Raw genomic sequence first — 18,648 nt, 5'->3', positions numbered from 1 at the left:
AATTTAGCCAGGGAAAACCTGCTTTATTTACAGATTATGACAAGTTATCCCTTTCCTTATTAGGGTGTTACATAGCAGTTGTATGTATACTTCTTGTATACTGCAAAAATATTATGAAATGTATGGTTCTGAGCTAGATTTGGTCTATGTTCTTATTTCTTTAGTTTTTAGAAATGATATGTCAAAATGATGTATCACCTGCCATATTTCACAAATATATAACCTTTTCATTTTTTAGTGAATTGAATAATGTGTTCCTTCAAGTGAAGTAAAATCAGATTGGAAATCAACCTTTTGAGTTTCTTCTTTCCTCAAGTCTTCTATTCCTTTTTTCCTCCAACTATTGTATCCTTAGCTTAAAAAGTGGTCCAAATTCAAGTGTATAGTTCTTCACTTTTACAGGTAAAGAATATTCAGTGTAGAATTTCTGTCTTTTGCAGTTTAAAACAGAGTGGAAAAGTCCATGGAAATCCTTGGCCTCCTTACAAGAAACGAACACATTTGCACTCAAGCTATAAAGGACTCATGAAACTCTTGCATTGCAAAACTTTACACATTGTACTGTTCACTCTACTCTACAAGGTACTATTGGAAAGGCTGGGATAAAGAATTTGAAACTAAAATTTACTTTCAACATTGTTTTAAGTTTTGCGTGAATTTTTGTTTTTAGTACACACAATATAATGCAGTACAAAACTTTTACAGGTTTTCCTCTTTTTTATTGTATTTCCAAAAGAAAAACTGAACACAAGTACATATATTTAAGCTTACTAGTATGCATGTACTTTTTCAGTTAGCTCTTTTAAAAAAATAATAATATTATGATGAAAGGATTTTTCCAGTTGTGGCTGAGGTTTCTTGTAACATTCATTCATATATTCAGTTATTGAATTCTGAATGGGAAGCTTTTATTCCCCTGAATTCTAAATTGAAAAAGTTTATAGAGAGTAAAAAAAAGTGTTTCTTTTTTTTGTCATAGATTTTAATGGATCATCAAAATTTGTCAGAACATGTCCTTTGCATGGTTTTATATTTGATTGAATTGGGACTAGAGAATTCTTCTGAGCAGGAATCTGATGAAGAAGTAAGTGCTAATTAAAGCATTTTAGATAGAAAACAAATGAGCTTTGCATTGAAACGGTGCAGTATTGTGTGCTTTTTTCAGATTTCTAGCTGCTCCATACCATTTTTCTCCAATTTTCCTTTCTTTTTATATTCTGCCATATTTTCTGCCTACTGAGTGAGACCTCACTGAAACGTTGCCAAGACAATCTCAATCTTACACAGGAAAAGACCCGAATACAACAAGACCAGCATATATATATATACACACACACACACACACACACACAAAGATACATAGATACATATACATTCTCCTGTTACAGCCATTGTATTCTGTTTTCTTCTGCCACTTTTGTTGATTATCCCCATTCAAGTCAACCTATATTCCCTATAGATTCTATATGCTATATTACCAAATTATTATGGGATAATTTTTAATCATTCCTACAAAATTGTGCAATTTGCAAAGATTGGGGCTACCGCACCTGCTAATATCTTGTATGTATGTATGTATGATATAATTTTAGTTCTATTTCTGCAACATGAGAAATCTCCAATATATACTAGTATATGCCTTTGTGGTGTATTTTATTTTTAGAGATTTATATGTTTCTCTCGTTGATTAAAGATAGATGGATTTAAAGGGTGAAGGTGAGCTCAAAGGAAAAGTAATATAACATGTCAGCTAAAAATGAGTATTTTAACCAAACTAATCTTGTGCAAATTATTTCTTCTCCACTTACCAAGCATAGTATAGGAATAGCAGTAAATCACAAACCTCTTTGAAGGATTACAAAGAACATGCATTGCTGACCTTGGTATATGGAAGTATGAATTCCATAGGATTGCTATCTTAATTTTTTTGGGGGGGGGGTTCCATTTGTGTATAATAGTAGATTAGGATTTCTTTTAAAAAAATAGTGTATTGAACATATTACAGTAATCTGGAATATATAAAATGCTAAGATATAATATTCACGATAAGATAAAAGAAGAATCCATGATAGTAGCATGACTCTTGAATGTAGTAAAGTATCATGTGCCCAGGTTTTCTGAGTACTTTGTAAAGCGAGATGATACACATTAGGGTCATGTAATCCATTTGAGGACTTCACTTGGTTAGCAATCCCAAGAGAAGCATCTCCTGGACAATTCTCAAAACTTTTGAAATAGCCACGATTAAACTTTAGGTGACATAACCACTCCAAGAATGTCTCTCCAAATGTTTTGCACAGCATGAATAAGTATAAGTATAAATTCTGCTTGATCTTGAACATACTTCCCCCCCCCCCAAAAAAAAAACCCCGATATTGTTCTATATTTTAGTGCTATGGCTAAATAGTGAACTAGGTATTTTTTTACATGCTGAAATTGATATTAATTTTTATATATTTACTATTTGTGCTAATTGAATCCTACAATGTTGATAATCGGTTTCATGTGTTACGGTTGATATACTAGGATTCCATGGGGGGCCATGAACGTTGCCATGATAGCTGGTTTCCAGGGAATAATTTGGTGTCGAACATGCGTCACTTTATTAACTATGTGCGGGTGCGAGTACCAGAGACAGCACCAGAGGTGAAAAGAGAACCGCCTGCAAGTACAAGCTCTGATGGCTTAGCAGCTTCTCAGGTAAAGTTGTAACTTCCATTTTTTTTTTCTTACTGTGCATAGGTTTTAATCTTTTTATAGTGAATTCAAGTAAGGTTTGTTTAAAATATATCTTTCTCTGTTACTGTTTACATATCTGGTATTTAGCAGTATGAGTCTAAAGGATTTTTAATAGCCTCCTTTTTCCTCCAACTTATCAGAACCCAAGGCGCTCTAAAGGACTCCAGAGAGAGGTAGATTTGTGTGTATTTTGTAAACCTAATACAATGTTGCTTTAACTACGCTGGCCCTAACATTAAGGCACTTCCATATTTATTTCAAAACACTGAGACTCAATAGCACTTGAAATATTCTTATGATTGTATTAAAAGATATATAATTGTAATCCTTTAGTTTGGTCCTAAATTCTATATGCGAGCTGCCAAAATAATAAGTAACCTGTTAATGGAATATATGCCAACTTGCTTTGTTTGAATATGTGTGAATTTTTGCTGGAAGTATTGCTAATATTTAATATTTTTGCTGTTTACGTTTCCCCTTTTCCCAGTTAACTTAGACTTCCAGTACTCAAATAATTTGAGTTGAAAAATTATTCATGTTCATGAACATATTATTTTATTTAAATGCTTTATAACTAATTCATAATTGGATTGCTACCTCTCAGATGGAAAAATTATGAAGCTATAATCTATTTTTCTTATGTAAAATGAACATGCATTCTTATATTTTATTCTTATATTTTATTAGAATTGATATTTTGATTTAAAAAACTACTAAATGGAAAGTAGGTTTTCTACTTTAGTTTTTCAAGAGTGGCAATAAGCTCATATTATTATGATATACACCCTCTTGTGAAATATATCATGTAGGGTAGAGTTTGATTCTTCGGATCATCACTAGAATTTTTCTTAAGCATTCCAAATATTTTGGAGTATTAAATGTGCAGTTGTTAGTGATTGCTTTTTAAGGAAGAAAAAAATGTTATATGTTGCTATATGTTTATGTTAGACCATAAATTGATAAAAATGTTAAACAATTAAAGAAGTTCTAGAATCTTACTTTGGATTTAAAAATAATCATAAATAATTTAACATACATTCTGGTACTTATATAAGAATAAACTGAGTTTATTATTTCCCAAAAATTCAGTTTGGAATATATTAGTATTCCATTGTTAATTTGGCTTAACTCATGCTTTTTATATTGCAACCTGCTGAAGTGAACTAACTTTATATTACCAGCATATCTTCATTTGAAATCATGGTTTGAAGTTGTCTGATGAATCTCATTTTGTAGTATTTGTGCCTTGTTGTTCCATCCCAACTTCATTTCTTTGCTTAATCTTAGTTGATTATTTCATTCTGTTCTTTTCCAACTGTGAAGGAGAAGGACATCTAGGAAAAAATACCCTACAAGACAGTTTAAGAACTTCTCATTCATAGTTCTCAGACTTCTCTGTCCCTCTTTACTTGGCCCATCACCAACTCTTTTCTTTCCCAGATCCTTTCTCACAAGTCTTTCCCTCTTCCTTCACAACACTTCCTCTGTTTTACAGGGAGCAACACTGAACACTTACCTTGGTATTTACCTCTGTCTCATAAAAGATACATGTTAAAAGTACATATTTCCTACATAACAATAGCAATAGCACTTAGACTTATATATCGCTTCAGAGGGCTTTTACAGCATTGTAAAAGCGGTTTACAGAGTTAGCATATTGACCCCAACAATCTGGGTCTCATTTTACCCACTTTGCAAGGATGGAAGGCAGAGTCAACCTTAAACCGGTGAGACTCGAACTAAAAAACTGCTGGCAGCTGGCAGTCAGCAGAAGTAGCCTGCAATGCTGCATTCTAACCACTGCACAATCACGGCTCTTATGGTAAACTAAAGAAGCTGTTCAACAGATTGAATAATTTGTTTTAAAGCCTACCAAGTCAACACTAAATCCTGTTTCTGCTCCAATCCTTATATGCATTCAGTATCAAGTTACAGTAAATAATTGTACTTCTAGTTCCCAACTGCTAACATTTTAGTACTGAAAGAAAACTAGAAATAGCAGAAAAGATGTGTTGGGGAGCATTTATTACATTTATTTATATACCTCCTCCTCAAGATTCTGAGTGGTTTACAAATTTTATCTATCTGTCTATCTCCCCTGTGAAACATTGAACACAAACCTGTCCATGCTGTCAAATCTAGGTTTTTTAAAAAAGCTCATCCAAAAATAGTAGCTGATTTTACTACTCCAATTCAAAGGCTCCTTTAGAAGTTATTTAGCAGCTATGCAGTGGCTAGAGAACTTTGAAATACCTTTCCAGTCCTGTAATTCTGTATAATGACCCAAATGTTGAATAGGATTTTACTTTCTTCAATAAACCATGTTTAACAATGCACACAAATGCAGCAAAAAGTTTTACACAATCAAAGCTTAGCGTGTGAATTAAATCAGTTGAAATGTAGAAAGTTTGCTCCAAAAGGGGAAGATGGGATAAAGAGCACTTGATCCTTCGCCTGATTGCATTACCTGGTGTAGCAGTGGAGACTTATATACACTTTAGCCTTACATAACATGTCATTCATTTAGGTTGTATTTGCATATAATGCTTAGCTAAATTTTTGAAATTTAATTTTGTTAAGTGTTGTTTAACTAGCTATTATGGCTTGATTCACACACACTGCTAAACTGTTACAAGTTAATTTCCATTCTATGCTAAATCAAGCACAAGCATACCACATTATGGTTCAACATTATATATGAACATTATATGTAAAGGTATGGGTGTAATATTACATTATCACAGTATTTTTCAATTGCCAATTTCACAGCATTTAAGATTAAACTGAAATAACAAATAAGAATCCTTTTGGTGTTGCTGCTAAAATGTTTTACAAAAAGTGGTTTTGGCATCTAATGCAGTGTTTATGTTTTCCTTTCAAGAATTCAGGGACCGCACAAGTGTTCAGTTTGGTTGCAGAGCGTCGAAAGAAATTTCAGGAGATAATTAACCGCAATACTACTGAAGCCAGTCAGGCTGTTCGACCAAAGTCTTCAATGAAATGGTCTGCTCCTGGTGCAACTCCCCAATTAACAACAGCTATTTTAGAAATCAAAGAAAGCATATTGTCTTTGCTTATTAAGCTTCACCATAAACTGTCAGGCAAGCAGAACTCCTACTATCCTCCTTGGTTGGATGATATGGATACTTTAATTCATCATGAAAACCCAAAATATTGTCATGGCGATGGAATGACTGCCATAGAAAGGATTTTATTAAAAGCTGCTTTTCAAAGTAGATTAAACAAACACATCATTGAAGAAATATGTAGAAGAGTAACTCCAACAGTGCCACCCAAAAAGATTAGTCCAGCAGAGAAGAAAACTTTAGACAAAGAAGAAAGGTAATTTTTAAAAAATGGTGACAATAGAAGCATGGTATTATTTTATTCTCAAACTGTTAATGTTGCCTTATTTTGAAACATTGCCTTATTTTGCGTTTGAAAACATATTCTAAAAAAGTGGTTTGTGGGTAAAAGGTTGTGGGTAATACAAGATGAAACTCAAATACTTTGGCCACCTAATGAGAAGGAAGGACTCACTAGAGAAGAGTCTAATGCTGGGAAAGACTGAGGGCAAAAGAAGAAGGGACGGCAGAGAATGAGGTGGCTGGATGGAGTCACTGAAGCAGTAGGCGTGATCTTAAATGGACTCTGGGGGGTGGTAGAGGACAGGAAAGCTGGAAGAACGTTGTCCATGGGGTCGCGATGGGTCGGACATGACTTCTCAACTAACAACAACAATACAAGCCAGGTTCTAATTTAAATTTTATTTTATTTTATTATTTTATTTTATTAATTATTTTATTTTATTAATTATTTTATTTTATTTATTATTTTATTTTACTTATTATTTTATTTATTTATTATTATTTTATTTTATTTATTATTTTATTTTATTAATTTGTTATTTTATTATTATTTTATTTTATTATTATTTTATTATTTTATTATTTTATTATTTTATTATATTATTATTTTATTTTATTATATTTATATTTTATTTAATACAGTACATGAGTATTAATACAGGGGGATGTGCTAGAGGGAAGAGTTAAATGTGTAATCAGTTTGGAGTCATTGCGCAGCCACAAGAGACCTAAGTCCGACCTCTCATGAATTCCATTGGCCCTTATCTAGTTCCAAATTAGCTTGGACCATTATTTCTCAGATTCTTGAGTACAGCTGGTGAGAACAAACTCTTAGTGTTTCTCCTATTCCTAATTATTTGGGTCTGGCAGTTTTGTAGTTTTGATTGACAGAATAAGATATAATGAAGCTAAAGTAAAAGAAAGACAAGAAATTCACCTCTACAATATATTTCAGTTAAAAATTAAATCCTACGTCTGTTCCGATTGCTAACCACATGACCATCAAGTAAAATGCAAGGATATCTAAAGGCACATGAATATCAGCAGAGACTGGCTCTTGGCTGTCAAGACTTGTGGAGCTAAATGTCTACCAAATTGGAACAGAAATAAATACATGATGAATGTGAAGTTGCTCAGGGTGCAGTGAGGAACTAGATGAATCAGAAAAAGACACATCTGGTTAAAATAGGCAAAGTACAAGAGCTTTTTAAGATGGTTGCCTGTGTATATCAACATATGGTAATAAATTATGACTATACAAGTAATGGGGTTGTACTAAAACCATTTTGGCAATTTTTCAATTGACAGAGAAATATCGTGTGTGAATTGGCCTTGAAAAAATATACAGGTGGCTTTCATGTAGTGACCAGTTGTTCAGCAACTGTTTGAATTTTTAATGGAGTTAAACAAATGGTATTTATAATCAGTTACCATCCTTATAATATACTCATGCCCATGGTCACGTGATTGCCATTTGCAACTGTCTTTGCTAGCTTCTTACAAAGTCAGTGTGGAAGCCAGCAGGAAGTTACACAGGGCGACCATGTGATGGCAGATTTGCTTAATGACAACAGCAAGACGTGCTAGAATCTCTGTGGTGTGTTGTGTTGCTTAGTGATAGAGGTTTGTGTCACAGTTGCCACTGTTAAGCGAGAACCATCTGTAATTGAAGTTAAGTGAATTAAAGTTAAGGAAAAGAAGGCCACTAGACTGTGAATATGTATAGATTCATATCAAAACATACGTTGCTGCCAAAACAAGTCTAAAATCCAGTCTCCCAAAAGGTCTTTATTAAATCTAGGTAACTTTAAAATACAAATTGGTGTTTGAAGGAATAGTTTTTGTATATGTTTGTGCCTTTGAGTCAGTCTTAGCTTCCAGTGACTGCATAGACAAGGTCCTGTAGTTTTCTTGGCAAGGTTTTTCAGAGGTAGTTTGCCTTCATCATATAGTTGAGAGAAAGGTCCTGGCCCAAAGTCACCCAGCTGGTTTTCTTTTGAAGATAGGACTAGAAGTCGGAATCTCCCAGTTTCTATCCCAATGCCTTTAACCATTGTACATAAACATATTTTTATTTTATTTTTGCCTGCCAAGAGAAACAGCATAACAGGACAAAGTTTAGTTGCTCTCACTTAAGGTGAGCTTCTCAAAGATGTATTCGCCCATGCCATTCTGGGGCAGCCCCAGGCGCTTCAAGTTGATACAATGGTCCCCCATGAGTTTGATGGCCTTTACTTGTTCCTCCAGGAATTCATTCTCCAGAAAGTCAGAGAGATGAAGTAGAAAGGGTCTACTTTCTCCGTTGCCAGCAAAGCCTGGTTGACCTCCTTCTCCAGCTGTAGGGCATGCGCCAATGCATCCAAACTGTTGCCCCATTCGTCTTTCTCTGGCTTCTTGATATCTTGCAACACAATATGTCCTCTTCGCTTGTTTTGGTACTTCAGAAACTTGTTGGCATGCTCTTTCTCCTCCTGAGATTGCTCCTTCAAGAACTTGGCCAGATGACTTAAAGCTACATCATCACGGTCAAAGTGATGGGCCATGGACAAGTAGACATAGCTAGCATAGAGTTCGATGTTCACCAAGTGGTTTACAGCAGCCTCGCATTCAGCATGGTAGTCCTGACGGATTTGAGAAGTCATCATGAAGTGGTGAGGAAGAGAAGGTTGTTCCTGAAGTTCAGAAGGTCAACGGGTGTGCTAACCATTGTACAAATCTGGCTCTCAAAGGAATAGTTTCTGATTAATTATTTGTTTACCTGTCTTTAGAAAGAAGTATAGAAGAGAATTGAATGTGCATATCCAGTGAGAACATCTAAAGATCTGTTAAAGAGTTTCCCCTTTCTCGGGAGTGAGGGTCATATGGCTGAGGCAAGAGGTCTTCTTTGTGGGAGCCCTCGCTCTTCAGCCTAGAAGTCTGTGAAGCTTATTCCCTTGTAATTTTGAGACAGCTTAATTTCAATGAACCTTCAACTCTAAATAAATTTTATTGGTATTCATCTTAGAGAATTATTATTATTACTGTTGTTTTTCATCAATTGGATTTGTTTCTGTTGTAGCTTTTATAATGTTTATATGCCGTAAGCCTTTCAGAATATATACTGAGTTCAGTGAGCTATGAAACTAGTAAATCAATCAATTTTTATCCTTTGTCTAGCAGCTTTCAGATGTATCAGTTGTTGCTGTGTTCTTTATCAGCAGCTATATGAAGAATTTTCCGTTGTAATGTAATTGTTATTTCAACAGAATATTCCCCCCCCCCCCCGAAATGCCACAGAGAAGAGCAGAGGAATTTTGTTGTTGTTGATCTATTGACTAGGTTAGGCCTTCACACAGTTATGCATACTTTTTTTAAAAAAGTGTAAATGGTATTTGGAGGGGGGACAGTTAGAATATTTCATAAACATGACACAAAGATCTAGCATAGCAATTTGAAAATTCATCCCTATAGAATGTATCAAGCATCTGCAACTCTGAAAATATATTCCAAGTAAAAATGAGTGCATATGTAAGACGCACTCAACTTTTCATACAGAATAGAACCTAAATTCCAAGTAAAAATGAGTCCATATGTAACATGTATTTCAAATCTTTATAAAAAGTGCAATCTAAATTTGTATAAAGTATTTTAGTGATGTCATGCTATGATTGCAATGTAATGCAATAAGTAGAAGAGGACCCAGTACATGAAAACTAGTTTACTGGAGCAAATTAACAGATGTAAAGATTTGTTAGTAAAAGATGTTGTGACATCTCCTCTGCACTTCCACCCCCAGATATATAAAAATTAAAATGATAATAAACAATAAATAAGGGATGAATTGGAGAAGAGTCTTTATACCAGAACTCTTAAGTATAATCCTATTGGATCTTTTTGACAGAGGATTCAAGGAACAGTCAGGTATAAACAGTCATGTTGCTGTGTTGCTACCATTACGGAGATGTATACTGTACCATAAAATTATGTCCCTCTGCTAGCTAAGTTCCCAGGAGGGTTGAAAGAGATGTGAGTTTTTCTGAAATATTTGAATTGGAAAAACTTCAAATGCAGATGGGCATGTTTTAAGTAACCATATTTGTCCCAGGATTCATAATTTGAAAAGTTTATAGTCAATATTACTTAATGTGCAAGAATAAATCTAGCCTACTGTCTGTGATTTGAACGTTGCATTCAAAGTAACCAAAAGCTTTTATATGAGGAGAAAAAAAGATTTTAAAGAGAATACTGAAAACAGTAGTGTGGTAGAATAATATGCAATTGCCATGTATTTTATTTTGGTAAATACTCACCTGGAAGGTAAACATCATACTATTTCGGTATAGACACATTTGCGTGGATTGGAATTTTTTCTCTGAAAAATTGAGTTTCCAGGACACAGAACCGTATTTCTGTTCGGAGGCATGTTGTACAGACATTCTTAGAAGACCTATGTCAATAGAAAACAGGTTGTGGCAATGTTGTGTTCTAAATCTTTTGCAGTATGTAAAATCATCGCACAGATATAAATATCTAGCATGACTTGCTTTGTTTCACTGAATATGAATCACAATAAAGTTCTATCTGTCAGTGCTGCCCGCAACTGCCATCTATCAGCCGGGGAGTTGAGCAGCTCAGCTATTGCTGTTGACGCTAGAAGAAAAACCGGGCAAAAAGAGGCTGGATGACCTATTTTCTAGCTTATTCATCTTAGGCAAACTTGGCATCGCCTGCAGAATTTGTTGCTATAGGAACTAAGGCACAGAAAAGGATTTTGCTGGGTTGCTTTGTAATACTTTCAGTCTTTCTGCGTGGACCCCCTTGGGGCATTGCGGAAAATTACCGACTTGTACTGATTCTGTCAGTTTGGTTCTGTCTCCTTATTAAGGGTCTCTATTTACAGTTAGCCCGTTTAACAAAGGCACAGCGAAGAGAGATATCTTGGGAAAACATGAGTTTGCCTCATATTCTTGATATAAGTTTCCTTTGAGAGATTACAATTTACTTATGTGCTGTAAACGTATTTAGTCCCCTTCCTGTGTAATACATCTCAATAGCATTATTCCGTATATGTGGGCACTTTTTTTAAAAAAAAATTATATACGATGTGTTCTTGTTTTATTCAATGTTTTATTTTAACGTATTCTATATTGTTTTGAATTATACAACACACACTTAAATAGTTGGAAGGCGCTTTTTAGATAATTAAACCTATCCCTCTCAGAGCAAGAATCCAAAATTAAACAGTCACAATAGATCCCCATCCAGTCTCTATTTTACACATCCAGAGGAGGAGAGTCCACTATATTGTGTCTTTTAGGATGAGATAACTTCGACAGTTTAAGGAGTTAAATGAGAGAGGCATGTTTAGCTTACAAAAGAGAAGACTAAATGTAAATAGGATAGTGATCTATAAGGAGCAAGAAAAATCATATAAGGATCTAAAGTGACATAAACACTTTATTCTTGTTGGAATTGAGAGCAGGAGAAGGCTCAAAAGATTGAAATGAAAAGAAAAGAAGAAAGAGAGAGAGAAAGAAAGAAAAGATACGAGTAGTAATAGTAGTAAGAAAAATTATTGATGGTAATAGCTGTTAATGGAACAGCTTGAATAGTAGAGAAGTAGACACACAGATGCAACATCACAGGTAAAAATGTTGAGGAACATAGGTGTCATGACCAGCTCTTGTGGCATTCTACTTGACCGCTCACTCCAGTTTGATAAGATACCATTGATTACTGCACTTGAATGCAGCTTCAATCCATTTATATATTCGTCTAATTGTGTGTCATTCAGCAGGTATGCAAATAGCTTGCTAATCAAAATACCATGTATTGATATATCTTGATCTGTTAGTCCTTGAGCTAGTCTATTATTTGGAGCTAAGAATATTTATAATTTTCAAGATTTCCCAGAAGTAATGTAAAAGTAATAAGAATTGTTTCTTAACTCTAACCAGTGAATATTTCTTGTAATGATGAAGAATTTCCCATTCTCTGGTTCTGTTCTAGACTGCTTCTGTCCTAGCAGGCTAGAAGAGAAAAGAAAAGTTGAGACATTGAAGTGACTTTGGGACATAAATGACCTTCAGATTTAGGGTGGGGGTGGGTGGGGAGAATAAGAATTTCTTCTTATATCAATCTATAGATCTTATAAATAATGTCAACAATTACTTTGTAATTACTCCCCTTCTTTTTATTTCATTAGACGACAAAAGGCCAGGGAACGACAACAGAAGCTTTTGGCTGAATTTGCATCAAGGCAGAAAAGTTTTATGGAAACTGCTATGGATGTTGGTGAGATTTGTATTCTGTTTGCATTATTCATTGTTCATTGTTCTTGATTTTGGGAAATGAAGTTAAAGGGCAAATGAGGAAGAATAGAACCTCTTTTATATTGAACGGAACAAAATAGTATCTTCTCTTTAGATTCCATTTTAGAACATCTAGGTAAGAGTAACTATGGAAATAATTGTTTACATTGAAAATGAGGTTCCCTACATATAGTGAAGATGAATCTCTGCTCTAAATATAAGCTATCCCAGTAGTTTTGTTTTCATGTTAAACATACATTGAAAAAAGGAATAGGTCCTTGAGCTATATTTGTTGTAGTATTTGCATCTGAAGCAGACAAAGATACTTCAGATTTAGCGTGGGCACATTCATTATTGCTCAGCTATTCCTTATAAGTACCACACCTTTCCTGAGATTTGCATGATATTTGCATGATGGACTCAGGTAAATATATCTTTGAATTAGATAGGTGACAGGATGTGTGATAATGAATCACCACTCAGGTTACATTTCTGTAATGCTTAAAACTTGTATTTTCCTGAGTCTTTCATTGTTCCTGTGGATGCCCAGGTACAGTAACTGAAGTGGTTAGCTTTAAATGTGTACAGGCAGCCCTCATGACCACAACTGAGACCAACATTTCTGTTGTTAAATATGAAATTTTTAAAGTGAGTTTTGCCCCATTTTATGATTTTTCTTGCTACATTTGTTAAGTGAATCACTGCAATTCTTACAATTAGTAGCACAGTAATTAAGTGAATCTGTCTTCCCCATTGACTATGCTTGCCAGAAGGTTGCAAAATGCGATCACATGACTCTGGGACACTGCAACCGTCATAAATGTGAGTCAGTTGTCAAGTATCCGAATTTAAATCATGCGACCAAGGGGATGCCGCATAAGTGTCAAAAACGATCATAAGTCACTTTTTTCAGTGATAATGTAACTAAATGAACTGTTGTAAGTTAAGTTATAACAGCGGCTGGGACCACAATTTCTGCCACTAAGCAATGTAGTCATAAAGCATTATGTCCCATGACCACATGTCTTAGAGATGGCAATCCCTGCAGTTCCTGTCATTGCTGTCATTAAGTGAGGAGTGAGGGTCATTAAGTGAGCACCTCCTTGCAACTTCTTGCCAGCTTCCAACAACCAATGTCGGTAGGGAAGCCAATAGGAAGCTGCAAGTCACAGAGAGCTTGCAAACTGGCCAGCAGGCAAGTAAGTGGCTACTGCTGGGGGTGAGAGAGAATGAAGAGGTATGTAGGACAGAACAGGGCTAAGGTGGGTGCTGCTAGGTGGGGGAGGGTGTGCAAGGATATACAAGGGACTGACACGGTGTGGGCAAATGCAACAAGGCTCAGGGATAGTGGGCAGGTAGGGGAGATGTATCCAAGCAACTTGCTACCTTCCTTGCCAGCTTCCCTAGTGACTTTGATTTGGAGCAGTTAGCAGGGAAGGTTGCAAATCACAATCACATGACTGTGGGATACTGCAGCTTTTGTAATAGCAAGCCAATTGCCAAGATCTCAATCACAAGACCACAGGATGCTGGAACCATGACAACTTTGAGGATCAGTCATTATCATTACTCCTTCCTCATGGTCAAAACTTCAAATGGTTGTGAATGAGTGGTTGTTAATCAAGGATTACTAAATTTATGTACTTATTAATTTTACATCTTTCATTCATAGCTCATGATGGTGTACATGCACCATCCTGTTTTTCTACATCACAATAAATCTATAAGATTGGTTAACCTTGAGATTGTGATGGTCCAAAATCATCCAGTTGAGTTTCTATGGCAGAGGGTGGACTAAGAAAGCAAAACTAATCTAAAAAAATAATTAATAGGGCTGGCAATATACAGTTTCTTCTAATTTCTTCTAAATGTAAACAACAGCACAAGCAAAATATTAGCTACAGACTGGCAATTGCCCAAGTAACTGCATGTCTCACTAATATAAAGTAGAAGAGGGTATTGTAGATAAGCAAAGAAACTCAATATGTTGCTCACAGCCTGGTCAGGCGTTACATTGCTTCCTATTTCTCCAGACAGATTTTACCAATGTATGGAAATTAGTTGAATTTGCAGGTGGTTTCCAGTAGTATGTACCCACCAGAAGGCTTTGCAAGTCCTGATTTGACAATTCAGAGAAGAAGCATTTTGATTAAAGCTGTTTTTGAAGGTTCTTCCAGCATGACTTGAAGCCTAACTCAGGATCACTTTTGAAATATCCATTCATCCATCCATTCTGTGTGGCCAGTCATCTCACACATATGACTCAGGGTGACTAATAGAAAATAAAAACACCAGGATTAAAACACCATAAAACCATAAATAGCAAATATGGGAGCCAAAATAAAAGCAATCATCACGAAGGTATGGGCTTAGCCATAGAAGCTGAACTCCAAGCTTAGAAACAAAACCAAGTTTGTAAGCCCTCATAGGAAGGTAGTAGGGTCAGGACAAATCTAATATCCAGATGAATGATGCTCAGAAGACAAGTGCCCCAACAAAAAGGTTTTCCTCCATTGACCTACCAGATGACACTTCCTAGCAGATGTGTCTTCTATCAGATCTTAGAGTATGGGTAGATGCAACTTGTGAGATATGGTCCTGAAAGTAATTCAGTCCCATGCCGTGAACAGTTTTATACTCACTAGCAACATCTTGAATTTAACCCAAAAACATACTGGCAACGCATGCACTTGGTCACATGCATTATGGAGCAGTGGTTTTCGAAGACAGCTGTATGGTCTTTTTAGAAAATTTCAATACATTAATGTATATTAGAAACTGAAGCTCCTGGCTATAAAATTGAATCCCTTCTTTCTTACTCCAGGCTATAGGAGAATCTGGGGAGAAATGTGTCACCTGTTTTGGATGCTCAGTGTAACTGTATCCCCCAGACTCCTGAAGCATAAGGTTTCCTCTACTGAAATGTCTCCCAATTGAACAAATTAGAAAATACAAAGCGCTAATGATAATGTCCTAATGATGATGAGTGTGTGAATCAATATTTTGCAGTAACCCTGAGCATTGTCTTAAAGGGCATACAGTCCTCGACTTACAAGAATTCATTTAGTGACCATTAGAAATTACAGTGGCACTGAAAACAGTGACATGATATTTTTCACACTTCACAACTATTGCAGCATCCCCCTGGTCACAGGTTCAACATTGAAGTGCTTGGTAACTGACTCATATTTACAAAGGTTGCAATATTATGTGATCACCTTTTGCAAGCAGAAGGTGCTTTTGTCTGACAAGCAAAGTCAATGGAGAAGCCAGATTTACTTAATAATCATGTTACAAACAATTGCAGTGATTCACTTAACAACTGTCGTAAGAAAACTGTCATAAAATGGGAGCTAAATTCACCTAATAACTGTCTTAGCAACATAAATGTTTGGCTCCATTGTGGTCATAAGTCCAGACTCCCTGTATTGTTGCTTTCTTTCAAACTATTTGAAACGAAAGGTTTTCCTTGAATTATATTTCCCTTTAATTATTTTAATTGAATTGTTTAAATCCTTATATTTTAGCTAATTTAATTTAATTTTTAAATCAATTTACGTAATATATTTATTTTTAAGATTCTTTTAAGCTAATGCCAAACAGAAGTGGTTAGGAGAATAAAATTGGCATCGAAAGGTGGTGGACATGTCTTTTTCAAGACTTCCTGATATTGTTTTTTTGTAAATGCTATAGTAACTACAAATCACCCTAGATCTGTGGGTAGAGCAGGAAAAGTTTTGCCTATAACTTCAAAAACCACATCTGGTAAAAGCCAATAAAGCTGGATGAGGAGCCTTATTCAAAATACAATGATTTCTTTTGCTTTTCCTTGGTTACTTTAGCTCTTTGGATAGAAAATTGATGAATTTTTATTATCTCAAATTGTTATAAGGCAAAATAGCATATACTTATTATAATAATACTAATGATAATTCACAGCTGGCTAGTTTTTGCTTTGCTGCCATGAATTATGTCTGTAGAGATGCCTGATGGAACAGCTGTTCTAAGGGAAAAATTGCATCATTTTGCATAAAATTATGACCTTCAAATCTGTCTGATTTGATCACATGTGATATATTCAAAAAACTCGGTAAAATTAATGTGTGGAGTTTAGTTTTCTGAGAATTCGTGAAGAATATATCCTTTAAACTGTACTGTAGGTAGAATTGGTGTTTTTTTAATCTCTCATTAATACTGCATTGTTCGGCACACTCAATTTCTGAAGTAACGCTTTTTGAAGAGTGGAAGGTGAGAAAGAGAGAAGCCACACGGCACAGTTTGAGAACATAAATAGCTTGCACTGGTCTTCTGAGAATACACATGCTACGTTAGGCCAACCAATCATTAGCATGCTGATTCTGGGAATCATCTGGATACAGCAGTTCCATAAGGGCAGTGCTGCTTCCTGTTACACATTGTAAACTCTCTTTTCCTTTTGGAATATTAACTGTTTTCATTGTTTAAGTGTAGGAGATATGAAAGCAGAAAACATTTTAAGTATCAAAGTTGAGGATCAGAAAGGTCTAAGTTTGTTCCATTAATCAGGGGCTGTTTTTTTTTTTTAAGAGAGAGAGAGTTCTCTTGATCTCCAAAACTGCAATGATTAGTAACTATTCTGTATATTTATTTTTTTATTTATTAGAATACCAGGTAGACCAGTGATGATGTATTGTGTATCTGGTGCTATGCAGCCAAAGAAGAGTAACTCTGGATTACTCTTCTCAAAATAGATCATTGAAAACAATTAATTGTTGTTAAGATTAATGCTATGAATTTTGTCTTGGAGTTTCTTCAGCTTATTAAGTAAATGTACACATGATCTTAAGTTTAGCTGAACACTTAAAAGATATTGGGCATTCATAGTGTTAATTTAAATACAGGAGTTGTATGGCTTAATTTTTTTTAAATGCATAGTGTAAAATGAGAATCAGTTTGGGCTAGTAGTTAAGGCACCAGGGTTATGTTGCACTGATGGCTTTTGTTGAATGGAGTTTACAAAATTTTTCTTTTATCCTGCTGGCCTCAGCCATCCACCTTTGAAAGTTCTATTCCGCCAGTGTCAGTACTTCAGCTCTGCTGTTCAAATGACTTTTGTTATTTTGTCCTTTGGGAAGATCACACAGTGGGCTCTTGCAAACATTGCCAGACTTTTATTAAGCAGGCTTACTGTAGTTAGTCATTCTGTTTGTTAGTCACTGTTGTGGCCCAACAGTGGCTGGCTGAGCTGTTGGTGGAATCTGACAGTGATGAACACTATGGGACTCAGATGGAGTCTGAGGAAGACTCTGGGGGGTGTTCCGAGTCAGAGCAGGGACTAGAGAGGCCTGTTGGCCACCAGGTGGCGTCTGAGTCAGGGAGCAGTGAGGAAGAACAGAGGGAGGCTGTCCCTATGCATAGGGCTGTGAGGAGGAGGGAGCAGCTTTGGAAAAAGGGTCACAGAAGGAAATAGGAACAGGTGGCTACTGATTGGCCCCTCCTGGAGAGCGTATAGGTGGGGGAATGGGAGGGAAATTTTGCAGGAAACAACAATTTACTGATCCAGCCGTAGAGAAAAATTGGGAGAATTTCGTGAATTCAAGCCTTGTTTCATAAAGATAGCTTTCTGGGCTCCCAGCCACGAGGTTGCTTATCTCCTTCCTTAGGAGTCTGCGTCCGTATATATTGTAGAGGTTTGGGACAGAACAGTCACTCTGTGAGTACAAATCCTAAGGGCAGCAGATCCCCAAAGTCACTAATAATGAGTCAGAATTATTTAGTTGAACTTTTGAGGATCTTCTCCAAGGTCATACTATCCAGGCTGTATCAGACAGTAGGATTGTTAACCCAGTGAATAAGCAAATAAGATGAAACGAAGTCCATGTCACATTTGAATTGTATTTTTCAGCGTAGACATTTGCATTCAGTTTTCATTTTAGCAATTCCCATGCTGGAATCTCACAATGTTGTGGTTGACCAAACTGAGCTGTGATTGGTTGACCACTCAAGCTCTGTGATAGAACTTAATAAGTCTAATATGTTGCAAAACTCAATAAATAAATTTTGTAACATTGCAGAACTAAAATACATAACAGGCTCCTAGACTGTTCTTTGGCAGAAGAGGCTGCCTGTTACAATCAAAAAAATTTAAAGCATGGAGATTTTGTGTAACATTGGTAAAATCTGACCAGAGAAAGGCATCCTCCAGGGCAAAAGCAATAAACTTCACGTAATGGTTTGAATTACAATTAATTTCCCCTACTATTACATTATGA

General features: G+C 35.6%; 1 protein-coding gene and 1 pseudogene across 1 annotated transcript in view; one reads left to right on the top strand and one right to left on the bottom strand.

Annotated features, from left to right (window-relative positions):
* Positions 1 to 18,648, top strand: part of UBR3 (ubiquitin protein ligase E3 component n-recognin 3) — a 96,588-nt gene that overhangs the window by 38,106 nt on the left and 39,834 nt on the right. The window contains 5 exon segments of the mRNA XM_032210208.1: positions 441 to 582; positions 980 to 1,084; positions 2,527 to 2,700; positions 5,621 to 6,081; positions 12,292 to 12,380. Coding sequence (XP_032066099.1) covers positions 441 to 582; positions 980 to 1,084; positions 2,527 to 2,700; positions 5,621 to 6,081; positions 12,292 to 12,380 — 971 coding nt within the window.
* On the bottom strand, positions 8,226 to 8,749 carry LOC116503656 (annotated as a pseudogene).

The sequence above is a fragment of the Thamnophis elegans genome, chromosome 1 (genome assembly GCF_009769535.1).
Source record: "Thamnophis elegans isolate rThaEle1 chromosome 1, rThaEle1.pri, whole genome shotgun sequence".
Classification (NCBI taxonomy): Eukaryota; Metazoa; Chordata; class Lepidosauria; order Squamata; family Colubridae; genus Thamnophis; species Thamnophis elegans.
This window is presented reverse-complemented; position numbering and strand designations above follow the sequence as displayed.